This window comes from Haliaeetus albicilla, chromosome 7 (genome assembly GCF_947461875.1).
Source record: "Haliaeetus albicilla chromosome 7, bHalAlb1.1, whole genome shotgun sequence".
NCBI lineage: Eukaryota > Metazoa > Chordata > Aves > Accipitriformes > Accipitridae > Haliaeetus > Haliaeetus albicilla.
In genome coordinates, this window is record NC_091489.1 from 6,492,353 (window position 1) to 6,509,954 (window position 17,602).

General features: G+C 46.6%; 1 protein-coding gene across 2 annotated transcripts; it reads right to left on the reverse strand.

Moving 5' to 3' along the window:
• Nucleotides 1-5,242: 5,242 nt before the first annotated feature.
• On the reverse strand, nt 5,243-14,857 carry LOC104316025 (gametocyte-specific factor 1). Of its 2 annotated transcripts, none has more exons than XM_069786840.1 (7): nt 14,595-14,857; nt 12,612-12,709; nt 10,254-10,380; nt 9,179-9,265; nt 8,660-8,720; nt 7,590-7,672; nt 5,243-5,837 (listed from the first exon to the last, which is right to left on the reverse strand). In XM_069786840.1, coding segments are annotated over exons 1-7 (480 nt in total). In that variant the 5' UTR covers nt 14,617-14,857; the 3' UTR covers nt 5,243-5,835. The 2 variants fall into 2 exon arrangements, with proteins under 2 accessions (XP_069642941.1, XP_069642940.1); XM_069786839.1 differs by having other exon boundaries at nt 7,590-7,678; nt 14,595-14,853.
• Nucleotides 14,858-17,602: the final 2,745 nt, after the last annotated feature.

A 17,602-nucleotide genomic window follows, 5' to 3' on the forward strand; every position in this document is an offset into this window, starting at 1 on the left:
CTTACCTTTCTCTTGCAATTATGTTTTGTTTTGTAGTAATTCAAGTTCCCCACAGCTACAAAACACTTACTAAATCAGAAAATATCCAGCAAAGAATGCAAAAAGTTAGAAAGTCATCCAGTGATGTAGGTATAAACTAGATACATAGATCAGATCAGCCTTTGGCAGTCTGCTGAGGCAGGTCTTCACAGTTTACCTTCTAGGGTGGTCCGCTGAAGGACTTCACTATGATAAGCAGCAGCTTAAGCCTAGAAATAGTATTGTTGCTTCAGCAGTGTGCTTTAAGGTGTGACTGCATGTGTAGAAGACATCTAGGAGGGTATAAAACAGAGGTAAAAGTTTTGAAACAAAGAGACCAAGTGCAGTCAGTATTTTAGCAGTTAAAAAGAGTGAAATGTGGCTAATGTAACAGGCAGATTGGAGGGAGAGATAATTAAGACATTATGATTGGGTGGGATAGAATTAATTTAGAAGGAAGATAGTAGAGATAAGTACTAGAGGATGTTTATACTTGTCTAGTAACCACAGCTTAATATGTATGCCTATATATGTATACTGCTTCCAAATGTTAACCCTATAATGCATGATTACAACAGATATGTGTTAAAGATCAGCACCGTTAGCCTAAAACAAAAACCACGGGTAGTGGTAACACTACCCATGACTATAGTAACAATATTGAATGTCTCAACTGTAGAAGAAAAATTTCTCTTCATAAGCTATAACATAATCCAAAGGTAATGGTATCATGTTTTCACAGTAACACTGTGTAAGTATAACAATTTTAGTTGCTCTGCAGAGGGTGCTCCTGCCTCGCTCTGTTTTGTCTTGCCCAAGGCCTGTGGGTGCTGAAGCCTTTCCCTGTACACAGCCCCCCACCTCCCCCAGCCCAACTCCAGCTCTCCCTGTACCCAGCAAGCACCAGCTGCTGCAGTCCTGGGTGGATTCTTGGCAGCAGCCTGCCCTCTTCCTCCCCAGGCAATTATTTAGCTCTTGTTCTACCACTCTTGGTTATCTTTGTACCTTGATTGAGGGAGGTGAAAAGCTAAGAGGAAAAGAGAGGAGGGAAAGGGTAATAAAATGATAACAGGGGACCAGAGAACAGTAAGTCATCTCAACGTTCTGGAAATGAGCAGTAGAAATTACAACGAGGCTAGATTTCAAATGGTATCACTCACAAAATACAGGGCAGGTATATTATCAGACATCGGTTGTGCTGGACATACATAGTAAAGGAGTGCTGCAGCCCTTGGCCATCATGGTATCCAGAGTAACTCAAGATGCTGGCTTGGTGCATCCCCTCCTTATGGGCAGGGAGGAGGGCACAGCCAGCCTGGCCAGTGGCAGGTGGGAAGAGCCCTATAGAAATCCTTAGGGACTTTGTCTGCAGAGCCTGGGATCCCTCCTGGTTTGGGGACAGGGCTCTGGGATGTGTGTGCAAGTGCCTGTCTACTTCTGGAGCCCAAGTGGCAGGGGCTAGCTGGGAGCAATAGGCACGGCTGCCTGTGCAGCAGGTGATATCTCTGATCCCAGTGGCTCACAGCAGCACTCCCAGGATAGGCGCATCACAGCAGCAAGGATGAGGCATGATGGCCATGGTCCTTCCCATGGTGACCTGTGCACTCCAGGGAGCAGGACAGCTGCCACGAGGCACCCAGACATTGGCAGGGATGGGAATCCTGCGTAGGAAGGTTCTTCCCGGACACTGGATAGGAGGTGGATGGGCCCTTTCAATCTACCTGCTCTGGCACAAGCATGTCAGGGCTGCATAAGGAGACACCTCATCTGCATGGTTTGGCTAACACTTCGAAAGAAATATGCTCAGCTCTGCAGCTGTGTGGGCAGTCCAGGCAGCCACTGCTTTCATTTCCAGCCTATTGCTGAGTGAGCACTTGTAAATGATCTCCAGGCTGAAACCATGCTTTTGGTTTTATGAGTTATAACCTTGACTTAAAGCCAGGAAAGGGGAAATGACTTCTTAAATGTGGTTTGGTTGTAAAGTTGAGATCTGGGGGCAGAGCCTGATCTGCCAGAAAAAGGAGACTTTGTGCCGCCTTCAGTAACCCCAGGCAGTCTCACCTGCTGGAACCTGAAGTTCAGAAGCAGGAGGTGGTTCCCTGGGAAGTTAAAGGAAACACCACATGCAACTCATCAGTGTAACTCAGGCTGAACTACTGCTGCAATGTGAGGGGTATACCTAGAACACAAAGGCTGTAGTCTGGAGAGTCTCTGGACAGCCTGGTCCCCACCACCACCCAGCTCTTCTCCTCCAGCCTTCCTGAGCACAGCACAAAGGAGCTGGACACTAAACTCCAAAGGCAAAACAATATGAAGAGCTTGTTCACCTTCCAGAACAAGTGTGAAGGGGCATTTTTGCAGCTAGTGTTTCCTTGCCCCACAAGGTATATCTGTTCCCTTCTCTCTCTCCCACCTCCAGCACTTTTTTTTAATTGTAAACACCCCCATGATGGAAAGTCTTCCTTACTCCCTCTCTTTCTCTCACTCTCTTCCCTTTTGCACTGGGTAGGAGCCAATATAGTTCAGGACCCTGTATTTATGTGTGATGATTAGGTTACAAGAGTGACTAAGCAGGATTTAACTGATCAGATTCAAAGCTGCTTATTCACAGTACCAAGGATCCCTGCCCCCTTTGATGGGGGGACACTGGACAGTGCTGGTCTCCTGGCTTTCAGCTGGGAACAAATGCAACTACCCCAAATCCCCATTAGCTGAAGACAGTACTGAGGAAAGAGCACAGTCTGAACTGCTGGGGGAGGGTGAGACAGGGGAGTGTGTTTTTCCAGGGCTATACCACTGGATGTGAACCATGCATATGGACACACCACAGCTGTGACTGCATCTCTGTGGGACTACAGGCACCCTGTGTTCATCTCTAGATCATGGGGAAAGTGGAGAGGAACAAAAGGAGAAAGGGGTGCCACTAGCTGTGACCAGAGAATTGCATGGTTTTCTGGAATCAGCAACAAAGGGCCCAGAGACCTCAGCAGTGCAAATCACTGAGTGCCAGAAGGGCAGTCTGAAAGAACTAAGGCCATCCATACAGACCTTGACCCTGAAAAGACATGCAGCTGAAGGCAGAACTCCGCCTTCTTCCTCCAACACAGTGAAGTGAAAAATAAACAAATCTGTGTGCAGGCTTGGCTTTGGCCATGTGAGTGGGGAGGAAAGGGGCTTAGCCTTCCTCAGTGCTCTGGAACTGGTGGGAGGAGAGGGGAGGCAGGAGAAAGGACACTTCTTTCCTGTGCCAGTGGACTGCAGCTCTGCTGAGGGAAAGCCTGTGCTGCATCCTGCGGATGAAAACAGCAGGGACAGTGTGGGAGGTGGCAGAAAGCCCTGCTCCTGATGCCCTTACTCCAGCTGGTGGCCGAGCAGAGAGGAGCTGGGCACCCTAGACCAGACCACCAAGGCACAGTCTGACTCAGCAAGCATCCAGCAAGCAAGGTTCCCCACAGGAGGAACTGTAGGGAGCTGGCTGCGCTGACCAGATCACAGCCCATGGGGAACACAGAGCCCACGAGGGGGAAGAGACCTGGTTTCCCACTGACCCACGTAGGCCTGTGCACCTTGCTGTGCTCCAGCCCCAGTGGGGCACAGCAATAGCATGGGGGTGTCCTGCAGTGCAAGCTCAGCCCTTCAGTGGGAAAAAGTCTGTGCAGCACCACACAGTGAGATGCAGGGACAAAGCAGAGCACTAGACATCTGTGGGTCCAGGAGCTGCACCAACAGCGTGAATTACCACTGAGGAGAGCTGCTGCCCCTCTGTGGCTGGGTGCAAATCAGGGGTCAGGAGACCCACCAGACACCACACAGGGCTGGGGGCACCAGGAGAAACAACAAGGAACTCCAGTGTGCCCAGGCTCTCCAACACAGAGGAATCTGTGCATAAAGGTAAATGCTGCCTCCTATCCTCCCTCCTGAGTCACCAGTAACAACTGCAGATCCAACCATTTCTGTCCCAAATTTCCACAGGCATTTCTAGTCAGACCAGTCCTATTGCCACAGACCTGGTAGCTCAGTCGAGGCAGAAATGGCCCAGAAGGCAGGGTGCACCCACAGGAGTGCTCAGACTGAGCACAGGCACTGTTGAGCTACCAAAAAACTCGGGCTGGGAGAGAGTCATGCAGGCACATGCTCCAAACCCCTCCCTAGCAGGCCAAAAGGGGCTGATATTTCCCCTACATCCCACCAGCTTCCCCTGGCATGGGACACATCCAGCCTCTAGGGAAGGGGGTGAAGGCTCCAGCACTGCACAGCCTGCCCATCACGAGAGAGACTGAGGATTTAACACAGGAATATGTGGCTGTGGCCACAGTGATAGTCACATGAAAGTCCTTGCTCTGTCATCTTGGAGTAGGTGCCATTTCGCATACTTTTTAAAATATTCCTTGTCCTGTGGTAAATACAAAACAGTCAGAGGGAGCCAACAGCCCAGTGATAGATGATACTGGGATTTTAATTAGTCATAATGCTGGAGGAGGGTCATCTTTGTGTTTTACATCCTTACAGCCTGTTAATCTTATTCCCAAATCACTGCAGGGAACAGTAAAATGATGGGTTTCCTGCTTTTCACAGGCGGTGGCACGTGCAGGACGTGCTTGAGAAAGTTGCCCAGAAGATTATGGGATTTCAGATCTCAGAGCTCTGTCACGTGTTGGCTGCACCTACCCTACAAGACAAACCCACTTCTTGTGGGATAGGGATAACCCCCAATTATTGTGGCCAGGGGATGTTTTGAAGTCACAACCATGACCTTCCAAGTCCATCTAGTCCTTCTAGGAAGGCAGGGCTATTGGAGAACAGTGTTCTCCCACGACTCACCCTGACAAAGAGCTGTGGCCTGAGACAATGTGCCTCCTGCACTCAAAGCTCACCTCCTACGCAGTGCAGACCAAGTGGTGAGACCCAACAAAAAGCAGGTAGTTACTGCACTAAGTACTGCCAGTCTTTCACCAACTGGCAATTAAATGAGCTTAGGATAATGGGGCCCAATTATGGCATCTATCTGTAAAATTATAATGGTCTGGGCCACAAATCCTGCTACTGCAGCCAAACCAGAAACAAACAGCTGACATTTGTCACCACTTTCATTCAAAGTGACCAAAATGTAATCAAATAAATGTTGAGTGGAGGGCTTACTGCATAAGCATTTACTTACTCAACAGAACAAGAATATAACAAATCACTGCAGATGTCTTTCAGAAATATAAAATAGGTCCAGGAGTATTCATAACCTTTTTATTCTAAATTGCCAACAAGAACCTTGACAGAACTGAACTTTAAAACAATCCTAATTTTGCATATTCTAGTCAATGTATTATTTTACATGGGTAGTAATACAGATGGTGAAAATACAGTATTTTGAGGAACATTCTTTTCAAAATGTAAAAGGCATTAATTTCTTTCTAGACAAATACTATGTCTGGTTTCTTAATGCTTTGTGTTTGTATGTTTAGATGACATTTTGTACATTGCATCCATTTTTAACAATATACTGCTGGATCCACACATTTATACAGTCCCAAGCGTATTTTTAGTGATTTAAACCATTCCTGGCTCCTCCCTCCCCACCCCTCCAACAAAGAACAGTTACATTAGAGCTCTCAAACATGTTTTAAGTGTTAGAAAACTACAAAACCCTAATGGAAACTAGACAAGTATTTAAGTGTACTCTTTAAACTTCACCTGTCTGGTATTACGCATATTGTAAGGAATTCACAGAGGATTCTCCATTGTTGTATGACTTGAAGCACCACGCACCCATGTGACAAAGTTAAGGTTTAAGGCTTGAAGCTGCAAAGGTGTGATCAGGATGCTTTCTAGGAAGAAGACAGAAGTGTCTGTAAATGACAATGTATTTTAAAACCCAAACTGTCCACTTTACATACCCTATGCGCACAAACTCAGATGCTGACAAGATAAAAAGCAAAAAGTGTATGCACAGAAAAAATACTTATAGGTTTGGCTGATCCAGATGATTTTAATTAAACATTATGCAGTAGGAAGTCTCAGCTTCTTTACAGGCTGGAGAAACTCTCAGAACTTACTTTATACAATCCAGGCTGTAAAAGGCCCTCAAATATCCACACACTTGTTTTAAAGCATCAAGCTAAGGGACAAGATTTTAGTCGTATGTGCAACCCTCCATGCTGTTCCGTTTCCCACTATCACCTCTCTGATTAGGAACCTAATCAGACCTTACCTCCTCTACTTAAAAATCACCCTCCTTCCCCACCCTAGCCCCTTAAAACCCACCACCACTTCAGAAGAGTTCTCCTGCTGTTTCCAAATGTTTGGAGCAAATAGAACAACTTCACAGATAATCATTGCTGCCATTTGACAACTGAACCAAGAGACTTGCTAATTCCTGCAGCTTTTACTATTAACTACTCACTGCTGTCTGAGGAGGGAAGGAGTTGGTGCTGTGTAAAATTATCAGTCCATTTATTCAATAACAGTAACAAAGATCACCAAATGAAGATGACGGCAACTTATGAAACAAATGCTTGGGAAAAAGACTTGGCAACCAAGGATGGTTTTACAAACTCAAATGTTGCAAAAACATGTCATGCAGCAACAGCCAAATCTACAGAGTCCTGCCATCAGGTCCAGAGAATATCTGCCATCCGCAGGAGCTATATGGTCCTAGAAAGGGAGCCATTTAGTGCTGGGGGGAACGAACTTCCAGGGGGAAGAGATGCTAATACTCCAAACTCTGAAAAGGGCGAGACACATTTTTTGCACAAGATGGAGAAAAATACAAGAACTTCCTCCACTCCCCCAAGTGAGAGTGGCCTTTGCTGAAACAGCACTTGTCACCTTGGCAACAAGGCTTATCTACAAATGACATTTCAATTTGGTTTGGCAGATTTGGCCTGACATTATGGCAATTGCACAGTTATTGCTTGTGCAGAAGCCATGCCTGCAGAGCCCTGAGAGTACTGTGTTTAGTTGCTCCAAGTGAGAAACAAGACAGTCATTCCCCAATGCACTTTTAAGCTTTTGCTTTGCTGCTAATGGCAAATAATGGTCTGTGATTTCAGCATCAGACACTTCAACACAGGAAGCTCCCTCCCTCCCTCCCACCTCCAGATGTAATTTGATAGTTTTTTTTCCCCAGTAGTGCTGGTTTAAGCGGCCCTAGTTTTACCTTTGCTCTGACTTAGCTGCGTCTGACAGTGAGCAGAGTTGCACAAAGCAAGGAAATAATTTGGTTTAAGTCTGGGGGAGGGTGGGGGGTGAAAGGGGTTAGTGTAGATAGCGGGGAAGGACTTGTTTAGAGACACAGAGCCAAAGTGGCTGGGGAGTAGGGCTGCTCAAACGGGACCACTGTAATGAAGGGCCTGTCAAGAATATGAAATAAAGAATACAGAGGATGCTTCAAGGAAAGAATACAGAGGATGATCCAAGCACCAGATTCCCTAAGAAGCTGCTCTCAAGGAGGCAGGTGTTATATACTACCCCTCCTGTCCATGCAGCAGTGGCCAAAAAGCACTACTGCAGCCAGTGATTTCAGCAACTGCCTCCATCTACAGAAGTCACAGTGCCAAAAGCACACGCATAGTACTTACATCCTTTCCATGATATGGCATATGGCAAGGACTCAGGGGCACGTACTCTTGAAGGCAAGCAATTCTTTTGTTCAAAGGTGGTACTGGAACTGAAAGACTTTGGTTACTTCTGACAAATGCACTTGCTCAAATTTATGCATTTTACTACAGCATGGAGGAGAGCAGAGACATAAGGGCACGGTACTTTGCCACTCGGAGGTGGTGGTGCTTAGAAGAGCTATATATGCTCTAAACACGAGAAAGTTTTCCCGAAAGTGTAACAAGTGAAACCAGATAGCACTGTTGTCACCCCTTATGGAAGGAGAGGTATATCGTGGTTGAGCTCATACAGAACTGCAGAGCTGTCAAGTACAGGACTGTTGCTGCATATGGGCTTAGACAAACCTTAAAACATGCTCTGGCAACTCTGGTGGTGCCATCACATCTTGTATACAGCCTGCAATCATGACCCACTATCAGGTCAATGAAACCAGTCAAGGCAGCTCCATCCAGTTCGCAGCTGGCCATTAAGCACCTCACCCCCCCAAACCCAAACTGTGATTATGCTTTGCAAAGGGCAAGAAGGGGAGATTTCTGCTAACATAGGACCCTAATGCCAGCACGTCTGCCAAGTCTAAGGTCACAGGATGTCACAAGGGACTGCTAGCTAACCATTACCTCAACAGAAGCTCAGTAACTGTTTGAAAAGGCTCCAGAGGGAAGCACCTGGCCACATCTCCAAAGTCAGCATAAAGGCTCAGCACCTTTCTCCCCTGCACGTTGGCCAGACATCCAGCAGGAACTGAACACAGGCCACTGGCAGGAGGAGCACCCTGCCATATGCATACAAGAGCAGAGAGCATATGTGTTCCTAAGGGCTTCCTTCTCTTATATGGGCCAGTCATACAAGAAAGCAAGTAACACTGAAGCAGCACCCTAAGAACATTCACTGTTAATCAGTAGCCCTCCTCCCAGGGTTTGTACAGCAGCAAACTCAGCTCATGTCCAGCCATTGAGACTGGGTTGGGAGCAGAGTGCAATACTCCTCTATACAAAACATTGTTGTAAGGAATCAAACTTGCATTTGCTACCTGTTTATGCCAGAGTTGGTCATGCCCCAAACAAAAGGGGAATCTGACTGCTCCAATGACTCTGCAAAAGGAAACAGATGTTGTGGCTCAGAACTAAGAAACTCCAGCAACCACCATCAGATCAGGAATATATCTGTCATATTTTTACATGTTCAAGAGGGAGTAAAAGTTCATCTAATGATGAACGTGTCTGCTTCACTGTCATTTAGCTGAGGAACATAAAAGTTATCATGTTTCCATTGCTATCATTGCACATAAGGTACAAAAGCTTATATGGGAAGGAGCAGATGCTTGGAAATATATCTCCATGCCAGTTATGGCAGGCATGTTGAATAGTTCTCTAAACCAAGAAAAGCCTGCTGCGTGGAGAGGTGCATGTTTTTAGGAATGAGCATAAGCAAGGTGTCCTACAAGTGAGACCTAAGCGAACAGCATCTCTGGACTCACACTGTCCCAAGTTGAGTTGAAGGACAGGACCAGGGAGAAGGCAGCAATGTGGCAGATGGGGAAGTTCCTCACCTGTTTCCCAGTCTTCATCACATGGAGGTGCCTGCCACGTGCTCACAGCATTCATCTGCTCCCTCTGGAAGCCAGAGGACTGATTCACTTCAGAAAGAGAGAAAACTCAGTGACTAGCAGTCAATCCTGCTTCAGAGGCATTAAATGCTTTGGGTCAAGCTGTAAAACATCTCTTGGCTTTAGAGAAAACCTTGCACAACACAAACAGGTTAGGTACACCCAGGAGCCAGGTATTCATCTGAATTCACCTTTTTTAATGAATAGGAAAAGACTCTGCCCCCTGGAACTTTGCAGCAGGAACACTTGAGTGAAGAAGAAACCTGCTTACATGAATGTAGGCATCGCTGCTAGCCTCAGCGCAACTTTACAGAAGATAGAAAACTATGTATCTGCTCTGTAGTGCGGCAATAGCTAAAGAGCCACTGCAGGGGATGGAAAAGACACTGCATAGCACAGGATGCCTTCTGAAGTATTTTGGGGGTTTTGGACAGCACCCCTCCCACCTTGTCTCACTGGGCAGGAGACTGAAATCTTAATTGTATGGCAGATGAAGCATGTGCAGCAGCAGAGCAGCCTGGAAGAGGAGCTGCCCCATCTCTTGGTGGGAGTAAACTATTCAGGTTTCCCTGGAGGAGAAGAGCTGCAGGAGTTTCCATAGTTTAGACACCTCTTTGGTGGAAATCAACTTTTCACATGACATCAGTGGTCAAGCCTCAACAAAGGGAGATCAGCTCTACAAAAATAAGGGCCTGTCCTTCTGGTAATTAAAGCATCCCAGCTCCTGCGGGAGGCACTTCAACACGCACAGTCTAGCTAGGGTACAACCTTTTTATTCAACAAGCCTGGTAACAAAACATGTGCAAGGCCTACCAGGAACATCTGCAATATTCTTCTGAACCTACTCAATAAATCAAAGCAAGTAAGATTCAAGTTTCCCCAAAGCTGCTGTGTCACACAAAACTATAGACAATAATTTCACTCCCACTTTTTGGTTATTCTATGAGCCATCCTTACAAACAGGAGACTGCAGTCCCCAGGATGAACATACATCTTGGAGCATGGGTGGTTCTCTTACCTATATCTTGCTCAATGAACCCTTTGTCATTGCACTTCATTATATGATCGCTGAGGTCAGCTTGAGGAACTAGATGGCGAGCATTGAAGGGGCACGTAGCCAATTCCTTTGCAACTTCAGGGTAGCTCTAGACAAGGGAAAACCAAAATCATGTGCCATATCTCTCAAGTTCACTTATCTCTTGCTAATCCATAGAAAAATCCCCCAAGGATGTTTGTGATGTTGCTTTAAAAAAAAGACTAAACAAGGAATGGCAATATATTGTTCAGACACTTACTAAAAATGCAACGGGAAACTAACAGGACTGTTCTTTAAAACACAATTCACTGAGAAACTGAGCCACCCTTGAGTTGACTGAAATGAAACATAACCTCAGCTAAACTCCTCACAATTTGCTGCAACACTGGCAATATGACTGCATGGTTTAAAGCACAGATGAAACTACTTTAAAAACAATGGGTGAGGGATGTTAGGCAAATCTAAACCATTCAGATGTTTTTTAAATAAGCAGGCACAAAGGCAGAGAAATTCCTTAAACCTTTCAAAACAGCTAGGGAGTTGGCAGCATTCCACCTGCAGACTTTGGTGCTATAGGATTACTATTCAAGTAAAAATTTATCACAGGTTCTACTGGCAGGGCTCAGCTGTTACTATGGTAAATTAGTCCACTCCTTGCAAATGATATAGCCTTTACTGCGAAAAGCACAACTTTGCCACTGTACCAGTGCCTGCCTGGTTCTGGCTGATGCAGCTCTGCTGGTCAGGGATCAGACTTGCACCTGAGGTAGATGCAGAGGCAGAAGTGCCTCGTACAGACATTGCTCACTACTGCTGATATGTGACCATAGCTCAGGCTGCAGACATATCCAAGGCAGTTGTCATTACCCGGTCTATACAGCCAGGGTTGCTGTGTCCTCATGTGTCCATCATTTGCTTCATCTAGGTTGAGCAAGCTGTTCTGTCCACATAGCAGAAGCTTCTCAATACTAACGCAGTTCAAGCTGAGAGGATTCAACTTGCTCTGCTTGCAGTGTCCCCATTTATGTGGCAGGGCTGCATTCTGGACAAAGCTGTGGGAAGCTAAGGCAGGTGGAAGCATTTAATTGAATTTTATGTATAGGGCACACAAAGGAAATTCAACAAACCACCAAGCAAGGACAATCTCCACCCAGATGCTTGCTACTGCAGATGACACAGTGGCATCTTCAGATGGATCAGATGACAAGCCCTTCTTCTGCTAATTACTTACAGACACCAACTGTGTCTGATTGGTGGTCACTATCTCACCTCATCCTCCTAAGTAGGTAAGCTTGCCAAAACTGTCTGGTCATCAGTTATGCAACACAAGGACAAAACCAGCATGGTTAAAAGTTTACTTGCCAACACTGTTCATCTAGCTCACATGCACATTCTTGCCAAAATTTGCAGAGGGTCAACAAGGATAATTTCAGTGCTTTTGAATGTTGGACAGATGGAGGCACTTGCCACTTAGCTCTGCCCACCACTTTCACTAGTTACTTATTATTTTTTAAGGCTCTAGCACCACCAAAATTAATTGTTTATAAGTACTGACACCAAGACACACACCTTATAACTGTGCCTTAACTGGAAGGCACAGCACTGTTATACTATTTTAAAAACACATTGGCAAACTTATTGGTAAACTTAGAGGGACAATTGGGTTTTAAAAGGTCTCAGCAAAAACCCAAAGCTCAGTCTGATGCTAGCACTTGACAGATTTAAAGAAAACAAACCATAAGGACAACAGAGGAGAATAGAAGAAGGAATGCTTCCTATTAAATGATTTGTATTCAAATTCTGGATAAAAGATGGAGAGGGGAAAAAAACCTCCCCCATATGTGCTGAGCCCAGGATGTGCAGTTTCTGCCAGATGCACATTAAATAGTTATTAGCAAAACAAAACAAAAAAACCCCTGCTATGCAGCTGCATTTCTAGCACTTAAAGAATGAATTGCAACATCACAACACTCCTACTCTGACCAGCCAGAAGGGGCACACATAACTCAGACTGAGTTCTCTCTTCAACTTAAAGTGGAAAAATACATCTGACCTCCTTGTGACCTGCTGGAAGAGACCAGAATTTCCTCCCTGACCTAACCATGGAGACTTTCCATCTCCTTTCAACACAGCCACACTAGTCTTGGGTTAATTAACATGTACTTGAAGCTGTTACTAAACAAATAATAAAGTTATATGAAATAAAGGCTAAACAAGGGTATTTGTCAGGAACTTACTCCAGCCAGCCAGAAAATGCAACAAGAATGAGAACGTGCACGTCATATTTACATGCACAGAATTACTCCCATTCACTGTGCCTTGTTTGGCAGTCCAGCTTACCTTCTTACACTTTACAAGGTGATAGGGAAACCGACAGGCTCTGATTCGATGATGTTTATTATATGGACATTGTATTAATCTCTCTGGATCCAAAACATCTAGTAGAACAGAAGAACAAAGAGAGAGGAAAAAAAAAACCTAGTTAGAAAGACAAGATCTAGCACCACTAACACAGCAAAGTGGGAAAAAAACATACCACCACATCAGGGCTGTGATCTTAGGGAGTCAAACCAGTTGTTCTTAGTTTGAAACCATTAATTAAGGCAGGCACCTGTTTTGCATGACCAGATTAATTTTGAAGTTTTTGGTGACTGGGATGTTAGTCAAAACAGACAGAGAACAGTCAGTAGCGCTGAGCATAATAACTCTTTAAGCTACCATATTAGGTAGGTAACCACACTTACTCAAAGTGAATGAAGACAGTACTTTTCCAGCTATCTTAGAGGAGAATCAGTGGAATGATGACACACCCACCAGTGCTTTCAGGAGCATTGTCAGTCTGAACCAAATCTTTTTTGATCAATGCCAGGCAATTTAGTTTCATTTCTGAGGAAGCAGGGTGGCTGCCATGGTGCATGTGACTTCTAAATGAAATTTTTCATAAGTCATGCAATTATTTAGGAACTGAGGAGCTACTAAACCAGCTAAAACACTTCAGAATCTAGGCACTGAACAGTGAAGCAGCATGAATGCATGCATATATGATACAAATTTTTTATCTATAGATAAAATATATTAAAATATGAATACTAATGTCTCTGTTGAAAAACCACATTTCCATGTTCTCAATGAGGAAGAGAGGCAGCCAGAAGGAGACACAGGTCCCCTCTGCTGCCTGTAGGTCTGTTTGTGGGGTGCACACCAGGGAGACAGACCAGGCTTCTTTCATCCTTTCTGCTCTGCCACTCCTTTTAAAGCACAGGCTTTTAGCACATTTCTGATCTGATGACACAGTAGCTTAAACAGATCTAAGTATGGGCTACTGCTGTTTAGCCTCTCCCCTGCCATCACATGCCCTTCTCTTACACACGCAGTGGTGCCCAGTTGTCTCAACAGCCAGGTCAGGGAACTATATCAGCGCACAGGCTGACAGCTAGTTAGGATGTTGTACCACAAGTCACTATGAGCAGACTTCATGCTGTGAGCCACTAGGAAGGAAGGACAGACCTAATCCTTCTTTCCACCTCAGCTCTGCAGTGCTGCTGCTATCAGCTCTGCCACCTGTGAGCACCTCTCACTTCCAGGAGCCAGTTCCTGTCATTAGAACAGCTGAAAACTAAAGACTTGATCATCAAGGATTGACAAACTTCGTACTGATTCAGCTGCCCCAGGAAGAGCAATCAGAAGTAGTTTCTCTCCATAACCTGGTTCACCACAAGATCAGACCAAGTGCATTACCAGTAAAAGGACGAAGACAGACACAAGTACCAGAGAAAGAGGAAAGCCCTCACCACAATACATAAAAGAGCAAACACAAAAAATCACAAGACCTGGCTTGACCAGGTAAATAGATGCAGTTAACACAAGGCTGCAACAAGCAAAGCCTCCACAGCACCACTACAATACCATGTGCAAATGAGATCCCTGCCCCTAGCCATACTGCATGCAAACGCAAATCCACAACAATCCTAAAAATGTAAGTCTGGAGTCAGATGAGACAACAGCTACAGGCAGGAGCAACACTTTAACCAAATTAAGTCACTTTATTCAGATACTTCCTAAAGGCCTGACCCCATCCACACCAGAAGCACGCCTGGTGTGGCTGCCACATATAACATTGGCCTAGTTAAAATAATCAACAACCCACTGGAGCCTGCTTGGCTCGGACACAGAGAGCACGGAGACAGACACAGCCCTACTGCCGCGGGGCCGGGCCGGGCCGAGGCCGGGGCCGGGCCGGGCCGGGCCGAGGCCGGGACCTGCCCGCAACCGGACGGCGGCCGCCTTTCCCTTCTCCCCGCGAGGCCCCACCCCGAGCCTCACCGAAGTCATCCTCCAGCTCCATGGCGGAGAAGGACTCCGCAGAGCGCTAGGCCTGCGGAGATCACCGGGACTGAGGTGACCGCTACTCCTCCGGTACCGGTGGCCGCGTGCCGCTCAGCGCCTTTGCGCCTGCGCGGCTGTTTCCTAGCAACCGCCCCCTCCCCGCGTCAGGCCCCCCTCCCGCCGTTGAGCGGTTGCCGCGGCAACGCCGCGGCCTGGGTCTCTGTCGGGCGCCATCTTCCCCGGCTTTGGCCGTGAGGCGGAACCTGGTTCCTCCAGACCAAACCACGCCTCGAGTAACGCCGGCCTGGCGCCAGGGCCCTCCTCGCCACCGGCACCCAAGCTGGGGACTGAAAATTCGAACCTCCTTCCCAGGGTAGGGAGAGTGTGTCCCTGCCCTGAAAGTCTTAGAGGAGGCTGCTGCTGAGAGGGAGCTGGAAGGCAGCTGAGGGCATGGTGGAGCTATGCGCTGTGCAGCCCTGGTGGGTGGCCTGACCTGCTGGGCTGTTTCCAGATGTTTGGAGCAGGCAGGGCAATTTGGTTAGCCTGCTTGGTTTCTGCTCCCACGGGTCTACCTCGAAGGCTCTGCAAAGAGATGGCTTTGAACAAAGGCCACGTTTTTACACCCTGCTCTCAGGCACATGCGATGCCGGAGGAAAAAACCAGAGGTTTTACTGTCAAATGAAATCAGAGGTCCCTGCTGCTTCCTCTCCCCGCACTGCTGGGTTAGAAAACACTTTTGCCTCATGACTGCCTCATTTTGCAACCAAAATATAAATGTTCAGTGGATGTAGAAATGAACAGAGAGATACTTTGTCAAAGCAGAAGGCTGGCGATGCAGGGACCTGGATTCTGCAAACCACCACCCAGGTCCCTTCAGCTGCAGGATGGGGGTGCAGCCCAGTGGTTAGAGCACAGCATCTGCCTGAGTGCTGGCTTGTGTGGACTACACTCAAGAGCAGGTCTCAGGCCTGCCTGTGCTGCTGTGGAGTGGGACACACAGGCCTGGAGAGCATGGATGTGCATGGAAGATGGCTGGTTACAGGGCTTGTGAGTTCCCCAGGGGCACAGATGTCCTCTGCTCCATGAGGGGATCCCTGCCCTGATGATACATACTGCTTGTCAGGGATGAGGGAAAGAAACCTGAATGGAAGAAGAGGTGTGTTTTCCACTGCAGCATGGTCTTAGCTTCTCCCTCCAGTCTCCCCTTTTTCCAGGGCAAGAAGAGACAACCAACATCTGAAAAGAGTTTGCTGCTCTTTGGAGGTCAGTGTAGACTCCATTGTGTTGCTCCATTGCCAAGTTTCCTGGTAAAAACAGGGCAAGAGCATCACAACATGGTGGCACAGAACTCATACATTCTCATCAACTATGCAGACTTTGATACTGTCCACAAAGCATTTCTAGAGCAATTTGGCTTCCAGGGCTGCATCTCTGCCATGACCTTTCACTGGTTCCAATGGGGCTCTGAGCTGGAAAGCCCCTCTCAGAGGGACAAATTTGTAGCTAGTTCAGGTGAATGTAGGACCCATGGATTGAAGACATATCTATGGAAATGCCTGCTGTTAGGCTGAGACTCTGGCTCCCTTACGCTGCCCACTCTGACACAACGAACCCTCCCTAGAGAGGTTGTGAAATCTCTCCAGAAGCCCTGGACAATCAAGGGGTCTCATCACTGCCCAAAGCAAGTGGTTGGTCTCCCAGGATCCCAGCGGGGTGCCCCAGCTCTTTTCTCCTATGCATATGAATTTGCAAACTTGGAGGGAGATTTTCAACTGAGACACATCCCCATCTTGGCTCCTCTTGGGCCCTAGGAAGTCTCCTGCCGCTGTCTCTCCTCAGCACTGTCAGAGCCTGATAAGCTCCCCTAGAGCTGCAGGATCTGGAGTCCCTGCTGAAGGTGAGTCACTGCTGCACTGATGCTCCTAAGGCCCACTGAAGCCATTGTTTACTTTGTGGCTGACTGTCCCCTCCGGGCTTGCATTGCTGAGATGCCTTTTCATCTTCCATTTGGTTGTCCCTGAGAAAGCAAACTCCTCTACCCCAGGTTGTCTGACTGCAGCAAATCTGTAGATGCCAAATTAGGGGACAGAGCTACTCTGGCCAGGTACAAGTACTTCAGAACAAAGGGCAAACCAAGAGATTACAGAGTTTACAGAGAAAGTCAATTTATGCTTGCGCTGCTGGGTAAGTCACACACACTGAATATTTTTACTGCATAGTCCTCCTGGCATTCATCACGCTGTGAAGATGATACATGACAGTGATATTCATGATTACTGCTCTGCCATATGCTGCACCAACACACAAGCCTGGCCAGCGTCATGGTCAGCATTTTCTTAGAAAACTTGCTTTGCATTGGTATGTCCTCTTACACATCTCCACTCCATCTGAAGTGAATTCCTATTGCAGCTGAACAGGTTTTCTCAGTAGTGAGACAGGCAAGGGATGGGAGGGTGGATGGCATCTGATTTAGAACCCAGGTAGTTTTTCTGCAAAGAAAACAACACTTTAATTTTCTCCCTCTAAATGAGGTTTTGGGAACCATTTGCTGTAGAGCTGAAAACATTCTCTTCTCCATCATTCTGCCTCTACTTCTATCCTCCCTGGACAGTATATGTTCACAGCTCACATCTCCTCAATGCAATAGCACTTTCTTGGAACTGACTTCAAATGAGGAGACTCATATGGAAGTGAGCAAAAGGAACTGACCTTCAATCCTCTGATTTCCCTGAAGGGAAGAAGATACACTAGAGGGTTTCCCACTGTTTTAGTTAGAAGTTACTAAACAAGGTTTTCTGGCGTTAGGTCCTGCCCTGCCTAATTTAATTCCAGGAGGTAGCTGAAGACTTACCGATGCTCTCTGGTAGCAGCAACTGCAGAATCATCTTAAGGCTCAAGAGTCAGTGTGTTTATAGAATCATAACAGTAGATCAGGATAACAGTGTAGGCTTTTTTTGAAAGGAAATACAACAGACATTTACAAGCACAGAAAGGCTTGCCTCTTC